Raw genomic sequence first — 25534 nt, 5'->3', positions numbered from 1 at the left:
AAACGGGTTAATGCATTTACATGACTACATGCTTTGTTGGCTTATTAAGCATAGTTAATTGGGAAAGCAGAAACTGACTAAGCTTTTGTAATATTATAAATATCTTCAGTCACTTTTGGTCAATTAAATGCACCCTTGCTGAATAATTACACCATCTTTTGAATGGTAGTGTTGGTTGAAACGGTCATATTAAGTCATATTTTTTGACTTAATTATATATGAATATAATATTGAATTATGTTAATTTATATGTCACTTAAACCACTTTTCTTTTTTTCTTTTTTTCTTTTTTTTTTAAACTGACAAAACTTTTCTTCCTTTCATATGTTATTGATGTTCTAATTGTATCAGCTTTAGACTGTAAACGGGTAAATCAGGTAACCTAAAAAATGTGCTGCCTGTGGAAATGTATAAATCTGGAACTGGAAAAGTCATTATTGAAGGTTAGAAAAGATTGAAAAAGGTAACAACTGCACATAAACTAAGAACATGACAGCTATATTCATAGTATGAGGAAATTCATTCATTTAATGTCATGCAGTCTTGGTACATCTAAATTACATCTAATGTTACATCTAACTAATGTGTTGTTTTTCCATTGCTTCCTCTTTATTTCCTCTCTAAATCTCTTCCCTTCCTTCTTTATGTTCTCGTATGCCTCATAGATGGTGAGTAAATGTCAAATAGATCAGTGGTTCTCAACTGGTGGGTTGCAGGTCTGTTCTAACAAAGGTTGTGGGAAAACAGTGCTAATACTGAAATGCAAATTGCAAACAAACATACTTATTTCTGCAAAAAAATTCCAAATTCCAACATGTGCAGGTAGTGTTACAAGACCTTATCCTCAGAAACCATGAACAAAACTACTTTAAAGAAAAGGCAACATTTAAATACTTGTGAATCACCGAACTGCTGTTATTTATGCACTTACAAAATTGTAAAAAAAAAAAAAAAAAAATGTTTTGGCCTATGCAGTTCATATATTAAGTCTGCTTAATTGTATTGAATATGCACTTGTAATATTCTTCAAATCTTAAGTGTATTTTAAAAAACTGTACTTGAAGATAATATATTAATGCAATAAAGGTCAATTTAAGTGTACTTAAAGAGAGCACACTTTTATGACACTTTTAACACACTTAAGTACACTTAGGAAGTCCACTTTGTAATGTCAAATTAAAAGTTTTACCTTAAAGTGCATTTTAAATCATGTTTTAATAATCATTTGTCATGCTTTAAAGAAGGACACTTACTTTGACGTGTTGACTAACATACTAAAGCACATGTAAAGTAATTGTTTATATCAATATATTAACTGTAATGTGTTATTTGATATTACATTTAAAGTTAATATATTTTAAATGTACTAAATTGCTATGTAATCATTACAAAGGTTATATTTAAATACATGTCAATTTTCAGTAGAAATAACATTAATATATTTAATATTTTAGTTTACCATAAACACTGTATAGAGGGTATGCATTGACATCACTTTCCCGCCGGGAAACATACCCCCTCAGCCGGACTGAGTGGCAAAAGATCCTGCTGCATGACTGGATTTAATATTGGAAACGCGAGTAAAACAAAAGATTATCAGTTTAAACTAAAGCTAGGACAGTTGTTGTTTCTGGGAATTGCAGCCATCAATTTGCTTCTCTTTTCTGTAGCTTTCGGCAGTCTGTAAAAATATACCTCCGATTTCTTGTCAAATCTATCTGTACAGTCAGTCACACAGCTCTTTCATTTTTGTAGATGTGTTTTGGGTGTTTTTTGCGGCATTCACGCTGAAAAGTGAAATCTGCTGCCACTCAGTAGTCATAACCGCAGTCACTCCGGCCGACAGTACATTTGGCAGTACACTTTAACCATATTTCAAAAACAATAGAAGTATCAAATATAAAGATGTTAAGTACTCAACTTGTCACTGTACTGTGTCAGAAAAGCCCTAAAGTGAGCTAAACTTACAGTTAACTGCATTTAATATAAAATAAAACCATAACAGGTATGTTTAATTTCATTTTGCTTGCAGTTTTAACATTACATGCAATGGATGTACACATAGAATACTGAATGTAAAGTATGTTAATTTGTACTTTTTCATGAGGGTGATACATTTTAATGTTTCATTTTAAAGACATTTTTGTTTTAATTTGTATGCTAAACAATTTCGTTTCTTGGCGGTGGATCCCCACTCGATGCCCAATTACAAATCTGGGCCCTGAAGCAAAACCAGTCGAGAATCACTGATATTGATCCCTCCTGGCCTCCCGTTGTTCCCCGTCTGTTTTCCCAACAGCTCCTCTTCTGTGGTTTACGATGTCTGTTTTTGTCTTCCTCTTTTCAACCCCAAATATTTGGTTGTCCTTTCACCTACACTCCATGCTTTACCTGTTTCCTTCTGTACTGTCCTGCCCTTAGTGCAGCCTAAATGATATCAGTCACTCACCACCTCCACGGCCCTCCTCTCCCCTCTCTTCCTCATGCTCTCTCTCTGACAGACAGCGTTGACAGTGATCTGGAGTTGTCCATGGTGCGACATCAGCCAGAGGGTCTGGAGCAGCTCCAGGCTCAGACCAAGTTCACTAGGAAGGAGCTGCAGTCGCTCTACAGAGGCTTCAAAAATGTAAGACTGCTTAAGAAGCTTAAAGGGATAGTTCACCCTAAAATGAAAATTAAGTCATCATTTACTTTAAATCAAGATTGACAAAAACACAACATGAAATACAATGCCTAAAAATCACAAAAATGTATCCGTGTGTTTTCTTCACTGAGTTGAATATCTCTGGGCCGGAACTGTCAGATTGACAATTGACAGATGTGAACAAAATAACTTTTTGTTGTGATGAACACAACAGAAATATTCACCTCAGAGAAGAAAGTACATGGATTGTATTTCATGACATGTTTTTGTTCATCTTTATTTCATAAATTGTGTGCTTTTTCTGGGCGAGTCGGAGTGAACTGCGGCACTAGTCTCGTGTACGAGGTCATGATTTTTAAAAAATACATTGTTTCGGTTTGTTTTTCACCAAACCTTATTGTATGCCATAATACCACCAGAACACACAGACACGTGTCGTTTGGGACCATTCAGTTATACTTTTGTATTTCTTTTTAAAAAGCTTGATGCTGGTCGCTGTTCATTATATGGATGAGCGTGAGCGGGTTTCTTTTTTTTTTTTAATTCTCCTTTTGTGGTCCAAAAAAGAAAAGTGTGTGTGCTGCATTAGAACAACACCAGGGTGAGTAAAGGATAACTTAATTTTAATTTTAGGGTGAACTAGCCCTTTAAGTTTGTCGCAAGTAAAAGTAACCTTAAGTTCTTGTTATGTTTCTAAATAGGAGTGTCCCAGCGGATTGGTGGATGAGGAGACATTTAAATTGATCTATTCCCAGTTCTTCCCTCAAGGAGGTAGGCTGATTGTCACATCTTCAACTCTGGTTATATTATGTGGATATAATCCTAATAAGTGAAGACCATTCATTAAATTTCACTCAATATGAAATTGACACAAATCTGGATGAATTTAAAAATATATAATATATATATAGGGTACAAAGGGGCTAAAGTCACACCTTAAGAAAACATGCTTTTCACTACTCTCCCATAGTTTATGATTGCAGAAAAAAAATATGTATGTTTGTATTGAACACACATGGAGCAACAGATTTTGTGTGAAAATAAATCATAAGTCATTTATTTTGTTTAAAAATCTTGTATGTATGTATGAGGTGGCGAGGGGCAGCATGGGGCAAAAGGCACACAGTATTGATACAAAATCTTTAGTTAAAATAATGTTTTTAATAATGCTAATAGTCTAAGCTAATACTTGTTCAAAACAATCACTTTAGCAAAGTTTGTACTATTTTTCTGTTTATTTTGATAAATAAAAGAACTAATTTTTGTTCAGTAAACATACTGTCATTAAAATATGTTAGTATAAAAATATATTTAAAAAATACAGAAACAAAATTATTTTTAGAAAGTAAAGATTCTGAAAGCTTTGAAGGAGATCCCATAATAATTTAATACAGATTTACAGTAGTAACAATAAATTTAATTTTATTATATGATATGATTAATATCATATTAAATATGATAGTTTCATTATAAATATGGTGATTATCTCTTGGGTGGACAGCCAACTTAATATATGATATTTACCATTTGAATCTAACTAGCTATTTATTATCGTGTTAATTATTGTGCCTATAGCCCCAACAACAGGTGCGCTTTTTACCCCAAAATACCATACTTTTACATATTCTTCAGTCATTGAAGAACTGTTGCTTTAATTACCTTGAACAAAACCATAAGAAGACCTTTGTCTAAAATTCAATAATTATAGCGATTCTCATTTGCTCCTTAAATCTACAACATTCTTAAAAACATCAAATATTAGATCAAATTAGCACAATCAACTGCTGCCCCCAATCGCATCAAGGATCAGCCACATTTCTGCCTGCACCTTGAAAAGCAGATGTTTAGGAAAGTGCTGCAGCAAGTTTTTGTGCCATCTAGTGGTTTAAAGGAAAATAAAATCAAACGCGCCTTTTACTCAGGCACCTTTACTGGTTAAAGGATTAGTTCACTTTTAAATAAACTTTTGCTGATAATTTGCTCACCCCCATGTCATCCAAGATGTCCATGTCTTTCTTTCTTCAGTCAAAAAGAAATTAAGGTTTTTGATGAAAACATTCCAGGATTTTTCTCCATATAATGGACTTCAATGGGCACCAAACGGTTCAACGGACCCTTATTCATCGTCTGGTATCATTTAAAGGTGCCCTAGAATTAAAAATTGAATTTACCTTGGCATAGTTGAATAACAAGAGTTCAGTACATGGAAATGACATACAGTGAGTCTCAAACTCCATTGTTTCCTCCTTCTTGTATAAATCTCATTTGTTTAAAAGACCTCCGAAGAACAGGCGAATCTCAACATAACACCGACTGTTATGTAACAGTCGGGATCATTAATATGTACGCCCCCAATATTTGCATATGCCAGCCCATGTTCACGACATTACACAAGGGCAGCCAGTATTAACGTCTGAATGTGCACAGCTGAATCATCAGACTAGGTAAGCAAACAAGAACAACAGCGAAAAATGGCAGATGGAGCAATAATAACTGACATGATCCATGATATCATGATACTTTTAGTGATATTTGTAAACTGTCTTTCTAAATGTTTCGTTAGCATGTTGCTAATGTACTGTTAAATGTGGTTAACTTTACCATTGTTTCTTACTGTATTAATGGAGACGAGCCGTCACTATTTTCATTTTTTAAACACTTGCAGTCTGTATAATTCATAAACACAACTTCATTCTTTATAAATCTCTCCAACAGTGTAGCATTAGCCATTAGCCACGGAGCACAGCCTCAAACTCATTCAGAATCAAATGTAAACATCCAAATAAATACAATACTCACATAATCCGATGTATGCATGCAGCATGCATGACGAACACTTTGTAAAGATCCATTTTGAGGGTTATATTAGCTGTGTGAACTTTGTTTATGCTGTTCAAGGCAAACGCGAGCTCCGTGGGCGGAGAGCACGAGCATTTAAAGGGGCCACAGCTTGAATTGGCGCATTTCTAATTATGCCTCAAAATAGGCAGTTAAAAAAATTAATAAAAAAAAATCTATGGGGTATTTTGAGCTGAAACTATACAGACACATTCAGGGGACACCTTAGACTTATATTACATCTTTTAAAAAAACGTTCGATGGCACCTTTAAAGCCCTTTGAAGCTGCACTGAAACTGTCATTTGGACCTTGAACCGTTTGGTGCCCATTGAAGTCCATTATATGGAAAGAAATCCTGGAATGTTTTCATCAAAAACCTTAATTTCTTTTCGACTGAAGAAAGAAAGACATGAACATCTTGGATGACATGGGGGTGAGTAAATTATCAGCAAAAGTTTATTTAAAAGTGAACTAATCCTTTAAATCTCATTTCATTAAATTAGATTATTAACTTATGTATTGTATATTTATGCCAAAATGTGTTTCCTAAAATGTCTGTGTGAGTACAGTTACTTTCCCTATAGGGACAAATAAACTGAACTCTGAACTTAAACATATAGTTATATAGTAAATGTATAGTTCTATTATTAATAGTATGAATAGTATTAATCACCATTTTTATTTATTTATTTATTTATTTTCAAAACTAAAATAGTGTTTGCATTTTTAAAAAAATAGTTTTTGGTGACTAAAATGTGGAAAAGTTATAATAAATATTGAGTAGGTGTCGAAAATAAGTTATAAAATCCTAATATTTATGCAGAAATAGAGTTAATCGTTCCTTTTTTCCAGATGCTACGACATACGCACATTTTCTCTTCAATGCTTTTGACATGGACCGAAGTGGCTCTATACGTTTTGAGGTTAGGAACATTATTAAATATTATTAAAACAAAATGATTTGTCATTTGAAAGACTTCAACTCTGTTATACTACTGTAACTCAACTCAAATTTTCAACTCAAATGTTTATATTCATGTACATCAGAAAATAAACAATAATATTTGCCTGTAAATTTTAATTAGGCCAGAAAAAAAGAGATGCATTTCAGAATTGCTAATATTATTGTACTAATTATTTTACTAATATTATTTTACTTATGTTCTCAGTTATGTGCTATGTCCAACAGACCATCACAACTGAGAATATTTAATTTTTTTTTTTTTTAATACATGTGTTTTGGCAGGACTTTGTAATCGGCCTGTCTGTTCTGCTTCGAGGTTCTGTGACAGAGAAACTGAGGTGGGCCTTTAACCTCTATGACATTAATAAAGACGGCTATATCACCAAAGAGGTATGAAAGACCAGATTTAACAGACTGCACATTGTTTCTTTAGTACACATATGTGTTTGCTATTGTTACTGCCATTAACATTCACTTTCTACAGGAAATGCTGGCTATCATGAAGTCCATCTATGATATGATGGGCAGGCACACCTCTCCTTGTGTCAAAGATGATGCTGCATTTGAACACGTGGAGAAATTCTTCCAGGTACCGAACTATTAGCAGTCCTATGCGGTGTTGGGTGTAATGCGTTACAGTAATTAAATTACTTATCCACTGAAAAAGCAAAGTAAGAGATTACTGTTCATTTTTAGGTAATTTAATTACAGGTACTTATAATGTACTTGTTACATACTGTAAATTAGTTCAACAGTTCTTTTTAAATCAATATTGAATTTAAAATCAAAATTTGTCGTCTAAAGGTAAAAGTGAACAGTGCCTCTTTAAAATCATAAGCTATAGTGCAGTTGCGCGTGAGTTTGCAACTTCGCACCAGTTAGCTGTGTAGTCGCTGACGCTGTCTGAAGATGTCGGCAGAAGCGAGTGGCTGTTTTGCATTATGGAAATATGACATTACTTCACTTTTTTGACACAGGTAGGCAAAAACATTACGGTAAAATGTAAACCATGTCCAAGGGAGAAAAAACCGCGCGCGCTCTCTGAGAGACGGCCTTCAGTCAGCGAAAGCTCACACACATAGCCGCCTCTCGCGAGTGTAAATTTTTCGCTGTTTATTAAACATAAACGTTCAAATACACACACAGATATGTCAAAATGCCCGTTTTGGCATATATTCGCGTTGGTTATGTGAATGTGAACAGCATGTGTAACAGCATAATGTCTCCGTCCATTAGGTCTTAGTGTCAGCAGCCTTTAAAACTGCTGTCTACTATTGGCTGTCTGTATTATAAATGATAATCAAACAACAAAAGAAAAGCTTTAATAAGGATTAATCTATATTTAATTTATAAGGTTATGACTATACAGAGTTATTTTATATTTGATTATTCAATTTCTTATTTTTACTTACTACTATTAGATCTATCTGGGGAAAAAAATATAGCATTGTTTTATTTGTATTTTTATATAGTTTTACCGTGGTATCTAGTATTGTGCACTTTTGGTGTTATTGGTACCGACTACTAGATTTTTGGTATAGTGACATCCCTATTTGTTACAAAAAAAAATTATTATACTATATTTTATTTACTTTATATGTTTTAAAAAGCTATAAAAGGCTAAACTATGCCATGTTAGACTAAATATTAAAAGAGTTTCCTTTCTGTTGTCTATCCGGTCAAGGTTTATAGGGATTTTAATAAGTAATTAGTAAGTTACTTATTGTGTATTTAAATTACTTTTCAGACAGAGTAATTAGAAAAGTATTTTAAATACAATATTGATTGTGTAATTGGTAATTAGTAATTAATTACTTTTTTGAAGTAACTTGGTCCTATGAAAAGTTAGTTATCTGCTTGACAAAACTCTCAAAACACCTTTGCTTCACAGAAAATGGACCGCAACCGAGACGGAGTTGTAACCATTGATGAGTTCATAGAGGCCTGTCAGAAGGTAGGCCATGCTTAAAAGGGGTCACATCATAAGAAATCAAACTTTTTTTTTAGTCTTTTGAGATTAAAGTTTGTTGTTTGCTTATAGGAAAATATACTATAACTTTCAGAGCTGAAATACTTTGATTTGAAATATTACCATAGGAATGCCCATATTTGCATATCAACAATGTCCATTTGGGTCTAAAAAAGTAGATGTGAACACATTATAAATCAGCTTGGTTTATGAATATTAATAGATTCTTTTAGATAATATTATTTGGCCCAGTAGAAAAAAAAAAAAAAAAATGTTTAAAAAGAGAATGGAAAATGGTAATGAAATACTAAATTTTGAGTTGTTCTGGCAAAAAATCTTGGTAACACTTTCTATGAAGACCATGCTTATAATGAATTATAGCTCCATTTATACTTATTTATAAGCAAGTATTAATATTTTATAAACTTATTTATAAAGACTTATTAAGACCTATACCACATTATAAGAGAACATGTGCTCCAACCAATACGCCTATATAGGTTGTTTGTCATTTCCCTGAAATACGACCCATAAGAGTGTTTGCTAAAGTTGCGCTAAAGTATCGACAACAGGACACTTTCATTTTAATGCATTGTTCCCTTTAATCTGCATCATATTTCAGGTTTTGCGTAGCTCAATTGGCAGAGCATTGCAATAACAATATGCAATCATGTGATCATGTGATTGTGGGTTCGATCCCAGGGAACGCATGTGCCCATAAAGTATATATGCACTATAAATCACTAAGGGTAGGTTTAGGGGTGGGGTGGTTGTAGTCGTTAATAAAAAATGAGTTTTGCTAAATGGAAATGAGACAAATGGTGTAAAATGTCCTAGGGCTGGGCGATATATCGCATGCGATTGTCACGCGCATTTCGTCATTAAAGCCGGTTCCCTGATTACTGCTAAATCGCCATCACCTGCTTTCAAATGGAGCGGCATTTAATAGACAGAGCCGTAGTTCACTGATAAGCTACGCAATATCGCGTTCATTATCGAAGGCGATTCATCTGTAAATGCGCGTGACAATTGCATGCGATATATCGCCCAGCCCTAAAATGTCCATACATTGCATTTAAATGAATACACATTTTGATTGGTAATGACAGTTATACGTCATTTCATGATGACAGACGTAACATGACACTGTCATTTATTTTTACGCCAGCTAGAGCTCATTTTACATTTTAAGTTACTTACTTGTAAATGTAACTAATGAACAACAATTCCTGTAATAAAAAAAATCATTAATACAAACAGTTGAAAAATATATATATATTTTTTACATACTATCAAAACACTGCAACAATATTTTTAAAGTATAATTCCAAACTGCTATAAGTGCAAATGGCTGAGGAGATATAGATTTTAACAAATCAAAATTACCATTCATTACCTCTAATGCAAACTTTAGCCATTAAAGACATAATAACTAGTTGATACAGCAGACAAGTGTCTCTGGAACTGTTTTATATTTGATCATTTATAAATTAGTGTATAATAGCTTATGAGCATGCACACTGAAAAAGCAAATGCATGGCTTATAAGTAATTATAAAAATAATGTAAGTGCATCTATAACTTTTCTTATAATGCAGTATAGATCTTAATGAGTCTTTATAAATATATTTATAGAATAGTAATACTTACTTATAAATAAGTATAAATATGGCTATAAATCATTATAAGCATGGTCTTCATAGAAAGTGTTACCAAAATCTGAACTAATAGTGGACACAAAGTAGAAAGAAAAATATTATATGACCTCTTCAAATCCGTTTGTTTTCATGTCCTGTCTAGAAGTATCTGCGATTCCTCACCATGCTTTGACAGAAGCATCAGAGTTAATGTCAGATAAATGTCAACATTCAGCTGATTTACGTTGATACGGAGGCTCTCTCTGTCTGTGCGTGACAGCCAGACATTTTCTAAACTCTCTCTAACATGAAGCTGTCAGCAACAGTCTGCGACTGATGCGTTTTCTCTTTTATTAGGACGAGAACATTATGAGCTCCATGCAGCTGTTTGAGAATGTCATCTAGAGCGCAGCATGAAGTGCAGAATGATCCTTGCTCTTTTTCCAGCAACGTTCCATTAGTCCTCAAGCGCTCCACAGGGACTCTCTAGAAACACTTCTGTTTTGTACCTAGGCCTTGCACATCATCTGTAGCATGTGAATGAACATTTTGTTTGATTGCATTGAATGCTATAACAGGATGTGGGCCGCCTGCGAGTGTGCCATTATTGTATGTCTCAATTTAATCTTAAGTATTCAAGACAGGTTGTAAATGCGTCTTTGTATATATGTAGATATATATGTGCCCTTATACTGGTTGATTGCTGCCTAAATCAATGAATTTTTGCATGTTTGTCTGCTATTTGTCTGGCCCATTGTAATTTTATATAAAGAAATAAAGGTATCTGTGAATGACTCCATGATGTGCAAATGTCCATAACGTGCTAGTGTGGGATTTGTGGAATTCTGTATCTTTGAAAATTTAATTACTGATATTTTATTCACATAATTTAATCAAAGTCAGTTCAAACAAAAAGTTTACTTTAAAAATACACAGTGAGTGGTGGGAATGAAGAGAACAATACTGTTCCTAGCCATTTGTTTGGAATAATAATAATAATAATAATAATAATAATAATAATAAAAATGATGATAGAAAAAGAAATTAGCTTAAATTCCTCTATTAATTTACTATGACAGGATCAGTGGTGTGGCACAGTATATTGTTTTGCTGAATAAATATTATATAATTTGAAGGTCCTCTTCCGTCAAAAATGACAGAAAAATTTTACGTTTTGAAATTTAGCTATGTGAACGCACAAAAAAAAAAATCATGGACATGATTTGTATATTTTAAAGGGTCGGGGAAAAATAGTTATAAGAACAGGAAATTACATGAAAAACAACCCGCAGCAACCGTGTAAAAGTAGCCCAGTTCCGTGGGGAAAACTGCGGACTTGGCAACACTGACTGATGTGGCTGTTACAATTATGATAAAATAAAAAAATTGAGCCAAAAGATAAAAAAAAGGTTGAAATCAGATCAGACCCATATGCTGCGATAAAACATGCCTGTTCATTTTTGTTGAATTTTGATGTTATGTGTAACAAAATGTTGTCCTCTGTGTTCAGGTTTGACTGTAATAAAAGTAATGCAAAAACTGACACTTCAAATTAACAAAAAATCTAAATCTTGACAAAAAGTAGTCTTTGAAAATGTCTAAGTATAAATCCAAATCCACAACTTTATAAAAATAAGTATTTATGTCTAAAAACCACTAAAGAATTTATAAGACACTATATAGGAATCTAGTGGTTACACCATGGCATTACATAAGTTTTTCTTTTTTTACTCCCACCAGATGGCACTAATCTACCTTCAAAAAATTGGATTTTAAATTCCTTGTCTCTATTTTAATGTGGAATATTTGAAAAATAATTTTAAAATATATTAGAAAAAAAATGTGTATTATTTTCAATGGAGAAAATAACTAATACAAATTGTATAAATATTGCATAGTACCATAAAATACCCTCAAAATTTTAAAAAATAATCAAATAATATTATTGAACAAAAATCTATTACATTGGTTTTCCTGAAAAAAAAAAAAAGTTACATTTCAAGGCTTGTGAAGGAGCCAAGTGTGCCCCCTAAACAAAGAGGACCAGAGGGTTAACAAAGAAAGACAAACACATTATCAGAAATTTGCATTCATCCAGAACAAATCTGGTCTATTAGTAATAGTAGTCGTAATAATTTTTATTTATATATTGTTATCATTATTATCATTTTACAAAAGAATGCCCCTTGGTTTGATAGTTTGATCTTATTAAATGAGATTTTAAAAATAGCTTAAGTGTCCAAATACTTCTGGTAACACTGTATGAACTGTATCACAGTGATCCAGATCCTGAATCCATTTGTATTTAGTTTAGCTTCCACAAGGTGGCAATGCTGTGCTCAAATCTGCTTGTTACCAGAGTAACAGATGAAAGTTGGAACATGCACAAGTAAAAGCAGCCTTTGCATGAAGTCATTGTTCCTTCTCATGTCTGAACAAAAATCTCCTTATCCTCATTAATTTAGCTCCTTCTGTTTCAAGAGTCAAAAGTGTTCTTACAGTGAAATACAGTATGTGTCATTCACATCTCAACCTTATGAAGTTCCTCTTTTTATGGGCCACCTGGATTCTTCAAACACAGAGAAACAATGTAACAGTGTTGTATTTTAAGAAAGAAACAGTTGGAAATCTAGGAAATTCCTTTAACAAAGTGGAAATTGACTTTTGACAAGCCCAGCACTCTCACAAAAGTGATAATTTAAAAATCCTAATATACAAACATGTTTACTTAATGCATATTTCTGCTAATTTTATGTATTTGGAAAAGTTTCTTTTAGTTGAAGGGCATTATGTGTTCACTTGTATTCATGGGATGGTGTGTTAACATCTTCCCCGATGTACACTCCGCAGGCCTGTTTATGTGCTCGGCCAAGCGTACTTCCTGTCTGGCCCAGCAAAACCGCCCGAGAGTTGGGTTTCTGTGTTAGTAATTATCTTAGTGTGCTGAATTGTGGTCGGGGGCAGTGTGTGCATATCTGCGGCACATGGGAGGAAGTCTGACCCGAGTGAAAATAGCTGCAACTTCCTGACTAAGCGTTTGCAATGAGGAAGAGTCTTATATAGGGAGGGGCAAAGGCTCCTGTAGCTTGTCAACGACACGCATTCATCCCACAGCACAGCTGTTTTCATGGTGACCAGCTGACTTCCAAGACTTTCACATTTCCTGATTGGTTCCATCACTTTCTCTGATGTGAGTGCCAGAGTCTTGGTCTTGACTTGGTTTCATTTACTTTGCTGGATCCCCACACGTGCTGCTTGTACAGTAAGTCACCTGCTTCGGCATCTTGACCTTTACAGGTTCGTTACCAAAGATATCAGAATATAAATTCAGATAAATTGAGATCTTGTGCTGCATTTGAGCTTAGAATAGACACAATGTTGGTTTAAAACTCTTTATGTGCAAATTCTGTGTTAGTTAGTTATTGCAAGTTATTGCTTGCATGTGATGCACTAGCCATTTTGTGTTCATTACTTTTAAATTAGTAGTAAAAAGGATGAAATGTGTCACAGTAAATCATGGTATATATATATATATATATATATATATATATATATATATATATATATATATATATATATATATATAATAGCCTTTATAGTATGGCATGAGACAGTTGAAATCGTCTTTTATTTAGTTTGTGTGTGTGTGTGTGTGTGAGAGAGAGAGAGAGATAGAATCATGCCTGGAGTCGTTTTGCGATTATGAGGCGAAAAGTCATGAGATTCCCTTTTCATCGATCCTTTTCAATTCATCCCTTCATTTTTTTACAGGCCTTCCTAGTGTTTCTCCACTGACTCAACATGGATAGTACAGATTCAGACAAGATCCAGGTTGGAGAAAACAAATTTGTAAGCAAGTAAGTGCATCTTGTTATGTTACTGCAAAGGTTTCTTGCTCTCACTGTTCTCGTAAACCTAACCTCACTTCCTTTTTGTTTGCAGGAGCATTATTCTCTCACACCTTGAAACATACAACCTTTATTATGAAGGAGAAGCCCTCCAGTTGAGGCACAGAGAGGTTAGTTGGTAAATTGTAGCATTTTGTATTGATGTCATACACCTGATGACTAAAGTGTTATATGATTTTTACAGGAGGAAGGAGAGTTGATCATAGAGGGCTTGCTCAATGTTTTTTGGGGCGTACGGCGGCCAATCAGACTGCAGATGCAAGACGAGAAGGAGATAAGCAGGCCACGCCCATCGCTAACATCTCTGAGTGCTGAAACGGACATCGACGCAGTCGAGTCAGATATCATTTATTTTATTCTTACATTATAAATTATTTTTATTATTTATTATATTATTGTTGTTGGTGCTTTCAGGTTAATGTTTTGGGATAAATATATGTAATTGCCACAGAAATTAAATTCATGCCTCAGTTTAAATATGTGTTTATTGGTTTGTGTTTACAATGGAACTGGAATAAGTGTCAATACGCATTATGTTTGAAGTTTAGAAAACAGAGCCAAAATACTTAAAGGGTTAGTTCACCCAAAAATGAAAATTCTGTCATTAATTACTCACCCTCGTGTCGTTCCACACCCGTAAGACCTTCGTTCATCTTCGGAACACAAATTAAGATATTTTTGATAAAATCCGATGGCTCAGTGAGGCCTCCATTGACAACAAGATAATTAACTCTTTCAATGCCAAGAAAGCTAATAAAGATATATTTAAAACAGTTCATGTGACAAAAAAACAAAATACCGACTTTATTCAACAATATCTAGTGACTGCTTCATGAAGCTTCGAAGCTTTACGAATCTTGTTTCGAATCAGTGGTTCGAGCATGTATCAAACCTCCAAGGTCACATGAACCATTGAAATTTCGAAACGTTTTGAAACACTTATGACGTAATGAAGCCTCGTTTACTGAAATCATGTTAAAGTCATTATTTTGTTTTTTTGGTGCACAAAAAGTATTCTTGCGCTTCATAACCTTAAGGTTGAACCACTGTAGTCACATGAACTGTTTTAAATATGTCTTTAGTAGCTTTCTGGGCATTAAAAGTGTTAATTATCTTGCTGTCAATGGAGGCCTCACTGATTTTTTTTATCAAAAATATCTTAATTTGCGTTCCGAAGATGAACGAAGGTCTTACGGGTGTGGAACGACATGAGGGTGAGTAATTAATGACAGAGTTTTCATTTTTGGGTGAACTAACCCTTTAAACATTAACCAGAGATAGAAATATACTGGCCTTGTCTGCGCAAAACTAATTAAACATTTTACACTATACCTTTCAAAAGTTTGGGGCAAGCAAGATTTTTTAATGTTTTTAAAATAAGTCTCTTATGCTCACCAAGGCAGCATTTATTTGATCATAAAAACATTAAAAACAGTGAATATAAATATGAAATATTATTGCAATTTAAAATAAATAACTGTTTTCTATTACTTTATTCCTGTGATGGTAAAGCTACATTTCCAGCATCATCACTTCAGTCTTCAGTGTCACATGATCCTTCAGAAATCATTCTAATATGCTGATTTAATCCTCAAGAAACATTTTTTTTTTTTTTATTATCAGTGTTGACAGTTGCACTTCTTAATATTTTTGTGTAAATCATGATACATTTTTCTACAATTCTTTGATGAATGGAAAGTTCAAAATAACAGTGTTTATTTGAAATAGAAATCTAATAATGCATTAAGTAATAAATTCAATTTTGATTAACTTAATGAGTCCTTTTTGAATAAAAGTATTCATTTCTTTAAAAACGTACTGAACTCACACTTTTGAACAGTAGTTTGAACTCCTGTGTAAAGCTGGTAAATAGAGCAAACTCCACCTACAGGTACTATATTTGTTGTGCAGAAGTTCATCCACCAAAAAAATAACAAACCAAAAAAAGAAGTCCACCTCAAAAAGGAAAATTTTATAGATAATACACAAAACTTCCTCAAAACAAGAACTTTAATACCACTTTTATGACCACTTCAACTTAATAATTCATCCAAGCACTCCAGAACTCTTGCCCCATAGACTTTCATTGTAAATAAGTTACTGTAAAAGCAATTATTTGTGTGTGTATTTAAAAACTGATGGAGTCAAAATTATTTTCTCCAGAGTCCAGAATGTTATTTTAATGAAGGTTCTTGCTTTCCTGCCTCTTAGAAATCATGAAACAAATCAGCCGCATCTTTCCATTGATGTCACTGCAGCAGATGACCAATCAAAAGACTCCGGTGAGGAGAAGGAAGAGGCAGGTGAATACATTCTTGACATTTTCTAAAAACTTAGCAATGTTCACTGCCTATTCATCATCTTTGAATGGCGGTGTCTGATTTGGTAAAATCTCATCTGGCAGGTGAGGGACAGCAGGAGTCGACACACTCGGATCGGGTCAGCAGGACCAGGAGTGATGTCGGTGGGAGGAGAATCAGTGGACGACGCCTTGGCATCAGGAGAGTCAAGAGACACCGATGCTCCTTCAACGGACACTTTTATAACCACAAGGCAAGCGTCATGTTTCGTTAACTGGTATACATGTTATTAAATTCTTGCTCACTCTTGCTCACAAGTGATTGTTTCAAACAGACAGCGGTTTTTACGCCAGCGTTCGGCTCTGTGACCAATGTCCGCATCAACAGCTGTATGACGACGACGCAAGTGATGCGGGTGTTACTGAACAAGTTCAAGATTGAGAACTGCCCGGATGAGTTCAGCCTCTATCTTGTCCACACCAGTGGTGGTACGTCCTAACTGAATTCACATGTGTCATTTTCTTCTTTTCTTTGTGCCTGAGTTCATATTCCTCTCCCTGCATCCAGAGAGACATCAGCTGAAGCCTAATGACCATCCTTTGGTGGTCAGAGTTTTGAAAGGACCTTGTGAACAGGTCAGCAAAATGTTCCTAATGGAGACGGACCAAATTGAAGAGGTCACCTATGACGTAAGAGACCAAATTTCATCTGTCTGTCTAATTAAACCATTTGTCCTATAGAGTCACGGGATATGGAGGGCCAGATTACTTAAAATTAAATAATTCAACAAATATTTAAATAGATTATTAAATACATAATTAAACTGAAAATACATATAAAAATCATAATAACAATAATTTTAAATCACCAAACAAATTATTAATTATTTTGCATTCATTTTTATCATTATCTTTGATTTAAAGGGTGTGACTTGTTTACAAAGCGTTCATCACCGAAATTCCGGTTTTGTACCAAATTTCGACCCCCTGCCAGATTATTACCCCCCCTAGTATTGGTAGGTTTAGGAGTAAGTGTGGGGGAGGGGTTAGGATTAGGGGTTGGGTTAAGATTAGGCAATCAGGTAGCGATTTCGACAAGGTGGTAGTATTTTGGCAGGGGGTCAAAATTCGGCACAACACCGGAAACAAACAATCATACGTGCACAACTCCGTTGCTGCCCCGGAAAAACAAACTGCATCCACTGTTCCCTTAACGCTGGGTTCCCTTTCGTGGGAACTATCGACGCTACGTCAATGACGTGATGGGTTCCCATCACCTCATTGATGTAGCGTCTCGTTCCCTTACTCAGGGAACAAGGGTTACATCAGTAACCCGAGACATTTTTTGGGAAGCTGAAAAAGGTTCTTTCCCTCAAAACCAAAAACACACTTCTTTGGTGACATTGTTGAAAAATCTCTCGGCTTCCGCAGCCCGAACTAAGCACTTTGATGGGTGTGCTCTTGCTCTCACGGGATTCCCCCGAGGGGAAGTGCTTAGGAAAGTTTGCGAGTGTGTGTCTAAAATTGGAGTGGAATGTAGCCAAGGAATGTATTTGGCACAAAAATACTCCATCATACATCCAACTCGTGTTTTGAAACTTTGGCCATGTTTAGCATAAGAATGCAACTTTTTAACAGTGTAAATAATTCAGAATGCATGAAATAGCATTAGACCTCCCTTTTAAATATTTAAATAAATTGTTAAATACATAATTAAATTGATAATAAATATAAAATCATAATAATATTAATTTTTAAATCACCAAACAAATTATTAATTCATTTTAATGTTATTTTGCATTCATTTTTACCATTATCTTTGAATTAAACTTTTTTTTTTTTTGGAAAAGATTATAATAAACATGAAAAAATGAACACAAACTAATGCTAAAATTAAATACAACACACATTTATTAATTTGTTGATTTAATAATTAAATAATTAATTAAATTGTTTTTATGTTTTATATATTGTTTTATATATTGTTATATATTTTATTAACTATGTATTTATGTATTTATTTAATGCTTTAATTTTGAGTAATTTTATTTATTTAAAATTTTATGTAAGAAATATCTATACATTGTCCATACTGATCAATTAATAGATATTTTAGATAGATAATAGATATAATTAGAGATATTTTCACATTTTTCACATTGGTTATGGACGGTCATGCACATTGCATTGTGGGATTCACTATTCTACACAATGTGTCTGGTTGTATACTGCACATTTTGGCTAATGTAGCAGGTCATAAAATTTGCATACTGAATTCTTACTGTTTATTGCAGAAATTGTACAAGTTTGCATATGTTGTTGTAATACTTAATTTTGTCCTCAAGGTGGCACAATACATCAAGTTTGAGCTTCCTGTTTTACAAAGCTTCATTGCTAAACTGCAAGAGGAAGAAGAAAGAGAGATGCAGAAGCTGAAGAAGAGGTAAAGTCATACATAACATGAATTTTGGAGTCATTTGAAATCTCATTTCCTTTCTGTGTCCTTATTTCCTGTTATTTCAGATACGCTGATATGCACCGTATCATCAAGAGATACATGAAGTCTTTATCTGATAAAACTACTTGATTTAAAACACCAACAGCAACAAAACGGTGCTCTCTCAGGAACAGGAACATATAATAAGTTAATTTGGCTTTAAATGGGCCTGTTATTGTGTTCATGTATTATATAATATCATAATACAGCAAAAATCCAAAGGTACCATGGCTTTCTCTAAGTAAGCTTTATTGGATAAACAGCAGACTGTTCCTTGGCCTTCTTTTTCCACAAAAGAAAGCAAATGGGTCAATGTTCGACTTTTTCTAATGCACAATTGTAATGAGCCATAAGAGTGTTTATTTTTGAGCCAAACTGTGTGAATAAATAGACCATGTGAAATGAAGAGACATAATTTGTAAATCTAATCTATTTGCCTTATTTTATTGCAGACTATTTGTAATATTTGTTGGTATTAAAAATATTTAATGTCTTTAATTTTTTAAGCATTTTACAAGTGTATATGCACAGATGTTTGCCTTTCATAATAATAAAAGAACATTATAAAAATTACTGTTTTTTGTGTGTGAACTAGCATGCACATTTACCTCAGTGAAAGATCTAATAACATTTTATTGATCCCTGTAGTTGTCTGTGGTATTATACTATACTAGTTAATATTTTTGATATTTTTTAGCATTTTAATGAGTCTCATGGGACTAAAGCAGTAGAGATGAAAATAACAGTCCATTCACCACGGGTACGTCTTACGGCCACACTACATTAACCATTGCTCCACATTAGGCATGATATTTCAACAAAAGGGTAATTAAAAAAAAACTAATTTTTCCATGTGGAATAAACGCCTCTCCTAATATATTTTATTAGTTTCTTTAATTCTCCTTGAGCACTGATCCCTCACTATTACAACTGAGATATGAGAACTTAATGGTCAGAGATAATAGACACAAGGGGGAAATAGAGTGTGGAAGCAACGGGATGTAAATCTTAATACAAATTGCTTTAAAATGAGTAAAACCAGACCAGTACCAAGCTGTAATTCATCCTCTGTTGAGCCTTTGTTCTCAAGTGGGTGGGGCCATTGAGCATCCCTGATTGGTAATTCGCTCCTGTTGAGTGAGTGACAGTTTCATAACGTGGTTGTTTACAACACAGAGCAGCTTCTCACAGTAAGGTTGAGCAGTTCAAGCAGTGAACAGAAGCCACTGATCAGCACTATCACCCGGTAAGATGCTTCTGTTTCTAGCAACAGATGGGACTTGTAAAATGAGATTTGTAAAATAACGAAGAGGATAAATGTTTTTATAGATGAATACTGAGGTAACACATTTAATATGTCTAATGTAATGTATCCTAAAGATTTTCATTGGTTTATGTAATTATTTTCATTTATTCCAATTGTTATTTTTTTTAATATTACAGTAACAGTTTGAAATAACCATTGTGACATCAATGACATTAACATCGATGTCTATGTAATGCAATATATATATATAATTATGGCATGACAAGTGGGTCAGTGTATGTCAGCAAATGCAGATCAATGCACTCATTCTAAGTGAGCTTGACAATTGATACACCAGTCAGGGCATTTGCTTGTTGTCAGTGGTCAGCACTTGTTTTTGGATGTGCGATGGTGCGTATAATTAGATTCAGATGACTTGTGCCGCTCGCCGCACTGTAATTGTCTAATACTGACCAAGAATGTTTCTTTTTAGAATAATTCTGTTTAATGAAAGAATAATAAATCAATTGAAATAAACATTCAATTGGAATAATACAAAATGCAAATAACATATTTAATATGTAATTAATAAAAAAGTAAATAATAAAAACATAACATTTTAAAATAAACAGTAAATATTAATAAAGCCATGTCTATTATTTTAAGGAATCTCTTTCTACTTCCAAATTTCATGTTTAATTCAATGTGCTTGTGTTTTCTTTGTATTTATTTGTGAAAATTGTTTCTACACCATTTTTTGTTTTTACACTGGTTGAATGTAGAACCCAAAATTGTGTGAACAAATTTGACTATGAAATTAAGAGAAATAATTTGTAAATCTATTGTATTTGCCTTATTTTATTGCAGACTATTTGTAATAATGTTTATTAGTATTAAAATATTTAATATCTTGGTAACACTACAACATCTCATTTGTTAACATTAACATACAGTATTAACTAACATGAACTAACAATGAGCAATACATTCTTAACCGTATTTATTCATGGAAAAGACATACGTTGAGTTTCAAACTCCATTGCTTCCTCCTTCTTATATAAATCTCATTTGTTTAAAAGACCTCCGGAAAACAGGCGAATCTCAACATAACACAGACTGTTACGTAACAGTCGGGATCATTAATATGTATGACCCCAATATTTGCATATGCCTGCTCATGTTCAAGGCATTAGACAAGGGCAGGACAATCTGGATGTGCACAGCAGAATCATTAGGTAAGCAAGCAAGGACAATAGCGAAAAATGGCAGATGGAACGATAATAACTGACATGATCCATGATATCATGATATTTTTAGTGATATTTGATAATTGTCTTTCTAAATGTTTCGTTAGCATGTTGCTAATGTACTGTTAAATGTGGTTAAAGTTACCATCGTTTATTACTGTATTCGCGGAGACAAGAGCCATCGCTAATTTCATTTTTAAACACTTGCAGTCTGAATAATACATAAACATAAATTCATTCTTTGTAAATCTCTCCAACAGTGTAGCATTAGCCCGTTAGCCACAGAGCATATAGCCTCAAACTCATTCAGAATCAAATGTAAACATCCAAATAAATACTATACTCACAGGAATCGATGCATGCATGCAGCATGAATGACGAACAACTTGTAAAGATCCATTTGAGGGTTATATTAGCTGTGTAAACTTTGTTTATACACTGTATAACTGCACTTATAGTCAAGAGCTCGGGAGGGCAGGGAGCGAGAGATTTAAAGGGGCCGCGCAGCCTGAATCGGTGCATAGTTAATGATGTCCCAAAATAGGCAGTTAAAAAAATTAATTACAAAAAAAATCTATGGGGTATTTTGAGCTGAAACTTCACAGACACATTCAGGGGACACCTTAGACTTATATTACATCTTTTGAAAAGATGTTCTACGGCACCTTTAATGTATTAGTAAATGTTGAGATTAACATGAACTAAGATTAATAAATGCAATAGGAGTATTTTTCATTGTTAGTTCATGTTAACTAATGAAGTTAACTAATGTATTATTTGTTTCGTTTTTATTTAAAATTAACCCAATTTAAATAATGAGTCGATACATCAATTCTTCTTTCAAAATGTGTTTTTTGTCTTACCCCGATTCACTATGGTAAGCCTATTATAAGTGTTTATAATTTAGACCTGAAATAAAAAGTTGCTCGGCTTAGGAGGTGTGCATGGTGTGGGAGCGGCATAGGTTAGTTGTCACATTGAGAAAAGTTAAAGGAATTAGCCCAAGCTTTACTCACCCTCAAGCCATCCTAGGCGTATATGACTTTCTTCTTTCTGATGAACATAATCGCAGAAATATTAATAAATATCCTGACACATCCAAGCTTTATAATGGCAGTGATAGGGTTCAATGAGTATGAGCTGAAGAAAGTGTTTCCATCCACATCCACCCATCATAAATATGTGCTCCACATGGCTCCGGAGGGTTAATAAAGACCTTCTGAAGTGAAACGATACATTTGTGTAACAAAATATCCATATTTAACAAGTTATGAAGTGAAATATCTCGCTTCCGCATGAGCCGCCTTCCATATTCAACGTACGCAGAAAGCATAAAACTCTTGCAGTTCATAAAGCTTACGCTACGTCCTATGCCTTCTCTATTCAACTTACGGAAAAAGTGCAACTGACGTGACGCCAGTTTACACTTTCTTCGTAATTTCAGAAGGCGGCTTGTACGGAAGTGAGAAAGAAAGTCATAGGCACAGCCGACTGTGGCGTCACGTGCATACACTCTATTGGGAAGGGTCATGTTCATCTGCACAACATTCTTCTGCAAAATGCATGCAGTTTTGTTTTTAATTGCTAGAGGGCCAAAAGTTGCATATAGTGTACCTTTAACAAATGAAACCTTATTGTAAAGCGTTACCAAATCATTTATTTGTGAAGTATTTTCTGACATAGACATTTTGCCCTTAATAATAAAAATAATAAAAAAAAACCTTAAGAAACAATTATTTAAATAAATAGAAAAATAGGTAGGCTAAATGGAATAACAGGTACTATAACTTTTAAATTGATGCAATATTATTATAGGAACCTTTATAAAAATATGTAACAAGATATAATTCATTTCCATTGTCTTTTGAAGGGTCATCTAATCATGATGGGTAATCAGAAGCTCCTGATCGTGTGGTTGTGGATGTTACTGGTGGCGTCGTTTTATCCTTGGGCCCACTGCAAACGTGGAGGGGGTTTTGGTAGCAGGAGCAAAGGAGTGGGTCTGCCAGCCAGAGCGCCTCCTTCCCAGAGCAAAGGATCATCCAGGCAGGGTCTGAAAGTGGCAGGTGCTGCAGCCGCGGGGGCTCTCGGAGGAGCAGCTATCGGTTATGGGCTGGGCTCTCTGGGCAGACCAAAGTACGGCTACGACGGCCGCTCTGAAGACGACAGGCGCTATTACCCCGATGGACCTGGATACCACAATCGCTCAGATTGGCAGTATCGCTCAGGCAGGAGCACAGGCAGCTCAGAGCATGTGACCAGCATCTTCCTAACACTTGGAATAGTGGCGCACATCTTTATGTGGGGATGAATTATTACAGTGTTTAAGGCATTTGTCTCACTAAGAGACAATTTCATAGTGCAAAATGGTTTAATTTTAAACAGAGGATGCAATCATTTTCTTTGATAAAGTGAAACTTTTTTTTTACCAGCAACATACTTAGAGGAATATGAAATGTGAGACAATATATATGAGATATATATATATATATATATATATATATATATATATATATATATATATATATATATATATATATACACCAAGTCAAGGTAAGGTAAATTGATAGGTTGAGTTAATTCAAATGTTTACCTATTAAACATAGGCTATATCCAAATGTTTTAGCAGTTGGTGTGATTAATGATAAATTATATTTAACTGATGTTGTGTTGCTAATGCCTGAAAGTACTGTAATCATATAAGGATTTTAATTTATGATTTTATTTATTTTGGTGCTCATAGCCTATTGCTATTAAAGGGTTAGTTCACCCAAAAATGAAAATTCTGTCATTAATTAGCTTTCTGTCTCTTCATTGACAGCGATGCAACTACCAACTTTGAAGGCCCAGAAAGATAAAGACATCATTAAAGCAAGGCTGTAACCATGTCTTGAACACTGTGGGGACCATTTTTTTTATAAAGCATAAATAAATTGAACAGTGAAGGAAATTCTAGGTCTAATTCTAGTTGGGAATTGATCGTTTTGAACTATTTGCATATAATAATATGATTAAATTAACTTAGTTTTAATTATTTATTTATTAAAGTAATCCATGAGACTCTAGTGGTTTAACCTCAATTTTATGAAATGACGTGAGTACTTTGTTTGTGAAAAAAAAAAAAAAAAAAAAAAAAACATAATGTACAACTTTACAAAATATTAATCTCCAACGCGCGTTCACAAGAGCACCACAACGCATGCATGTTGTGTTGACGCGGGAGCAGACGCTGTTGCATGAACGCGTCGGAAATTTATTTTTTCTAAATAAAATGGTAAGTTATGTTTGTTTGCGCTTAATGAAACTAAGATTAAACCACTGGAGTCATGGATTACTGATGTCTCTCCTACTTTTCTCAGGCTTGTAGTTGTGTAGACTGTCAATGGACAGAAAGCTCTCAGATTTCATCGAAAAGATCTTCTTTTGTGTTCCGAAGACGATCGAAAGTCTTACAGGTTTGGAACGACATGAGGGTGAGTAATCAATGACATAATTATCATTTTTGGTTAAACTAACCCTTTAAAACTGAAATCGCTTTAAGGGCTAATATTTAAGTGCATTCTCTCATAAGTGTGAAATCATTTAATGCAAACTTTGTCAGCTAAAGTGTCATGTGATGGACATAAGAAAAAATAACAAGCTTTGCTGTTCCTCTCATTCCAGTGATGTCAGATACTCTTCTGTCAGTTTCAGGGTTTGATGTGTATTTTGGCAGGTCTTTTAAACCATGTCACTGTTTGGTCCTTGTGCTCTTTTTGCAGTTGAAATGAATAAATAATTGAGTCTGCTTATTCCCATCCACTTTGTTTGCTTTCTCCTAATCATGATGTTTGTTCTCTGAATGGCCTGGTCTCCTAGCAACATGCCATATGTGAAGGCCACAGTCTGCCCTGTGATGTTACCATGGAAATGGTCTTCATTTTGCTCCAATGGCTTTTAAACAAACCAGCCATTGTTTGATCTATAAAATATTGAAAACATGAATATTTGTTCTCATACTGTAGTTCAATTTACACCGAATGCTCTTGAGGGAAAGAACATTTAGAGAGAATTAATAAAAGATGTGAACTGTAATAATTACTAGGCTACTACTATTAAATAATCAAGACAAAATAATCAGTTTGCATTTTATTTTAAAAAATAGAGGAAATATGGTTAATAAATAAAGAGATCTATAACATTAAATTCCTATAAATAAATAGATTTGATTTTGCCCGGCAACTCAGTCTGGAAACCCGTACATTCATTTCTACTGCTTCTGTTACACTTTTGCGGGAACCAATCA

The 25534-nt window shown here is 34.0% G+C and overlaps 3 protein-coding genes across 10 annotated transcripts in view; all 3 read left to right on the top strand.

Annotated features, from left to right (window-relative positions):
• kcnip3b (Kv channel interacting protein 3b, calsenilin) overlaps positions 1-10847 on the top strand; it is a 31869-nt gene extending 21022 nt beyond the window's left edge. For 3 of the 6 annotated variants that reach the window (XM_048176948.1, XM_048176933.1, XM_048176959.1), the window contains 8 exons: positions 666-668; positions 2502-2626; positions 3346-3415; positions 6336-6406; positions 6730-6837; positions 6932-7036; positions 8339-8401; positions 10410-10847. In XM_048176948.1, coding sequence (XP_048032905.1) covers positions 666-668; positions 2502-2626; positions 3346-3415; positions 6336-6406; positions 6730-6837; positions 6932-7036; positions 8339-8401; positions 10410-10457 — 593 coding nt within the window. In that variant the 3' untranslated portion in view covers positions 10458-10847. The remainder of the gene's footprint in view (positions 1-665; positions 669-2501; positions 2627-3345; positions 3416-6335; positions 6407-6729; positions 6838-6931; positions 7037-8338; positions 8402-10409) is intronic. The other 3 variants (XM_048176942.1, XM_048176967.1, XM_048176977.1) reach the window with 1 other exon arrangement.
• A 1109-nt stretch (positions 10848-11956) lies between these two features.
• Positions 11957-19325, top strand: rassf2b (Ras association domain family member 2b). Of its 3 annotated transcripts, none has more exons than XM_048176920.1 (10): positions 11957-13242; positions 13824-13909; positions 13995-14070; positions 14145-14296; positions 16172-16263; positions 16365-16513; positions 16595-16748; positions 16828-16949; positions 18605-18702; positions 18783-19325. In XM_048176920.1, exons 2-10 carry the CDS (start codon positions 13854-13856, stop codon positions 18844-18846), a joined length of 963 nt encoding a protein of 320 aa, XP_048032877.1. In that variant the 5' UTR covers positions 11957-13242; positions 13824-13853; the 3' UTR covers positions 18847-19325. The 3 variants fall into 3 exon arrangements, with proteins under 3 accessions (XP_048032877.1, XP_048032869.1, XP_048032861.1); XM_048176912.1 differs by having other exon boundaries at positions 11958-13349; XM_048176904.1 differs by having other exon boundaries at positions 11959-13314.
• A 527-nt stretch (positions 19326-19852) lies between these two features.
• sprn2 (shadow of prion protein 2) lies at positions 19853-25040 on the top strand. Its single transcript, XM_048176988.1, has 2 exons — positions 19853-20002; positions 23120-25040. Exon 2 carries the CDS (start codon positions 23132-23134, stop codon positions 23558-23560), a length of 429 nt encoding a protein of 142 aa, XP_048032945.1. The 5' UTR covers positions 19853-20002; positions 23120-23131; the 3' UTR covers positions 23561-25040.
• Positions 25041-25534: the final 494 nt, after the last annotated feature.

Source organism: Megalobrama amblycephala, linkage group LG2, assembly GCF_018812025.1.
Source record: "Megalobrama amblycephala isolate DHTTF-2021 linkage group LG2, ASM1881202v1, whole genome shotgun sequence".
In the NCBI taxonomy this organism is placed as follows: Eukaryota; Metazoa; Chordata; class Actinopteri; order Cypriniformes; family Xenocyprididae; genus Megalobrama; species Megalobrama amblycephala.
Note: the sequence above shows the minus strand (reverse complement) of the source record. Positions and strands in the feature narration are given on the sequence as shown.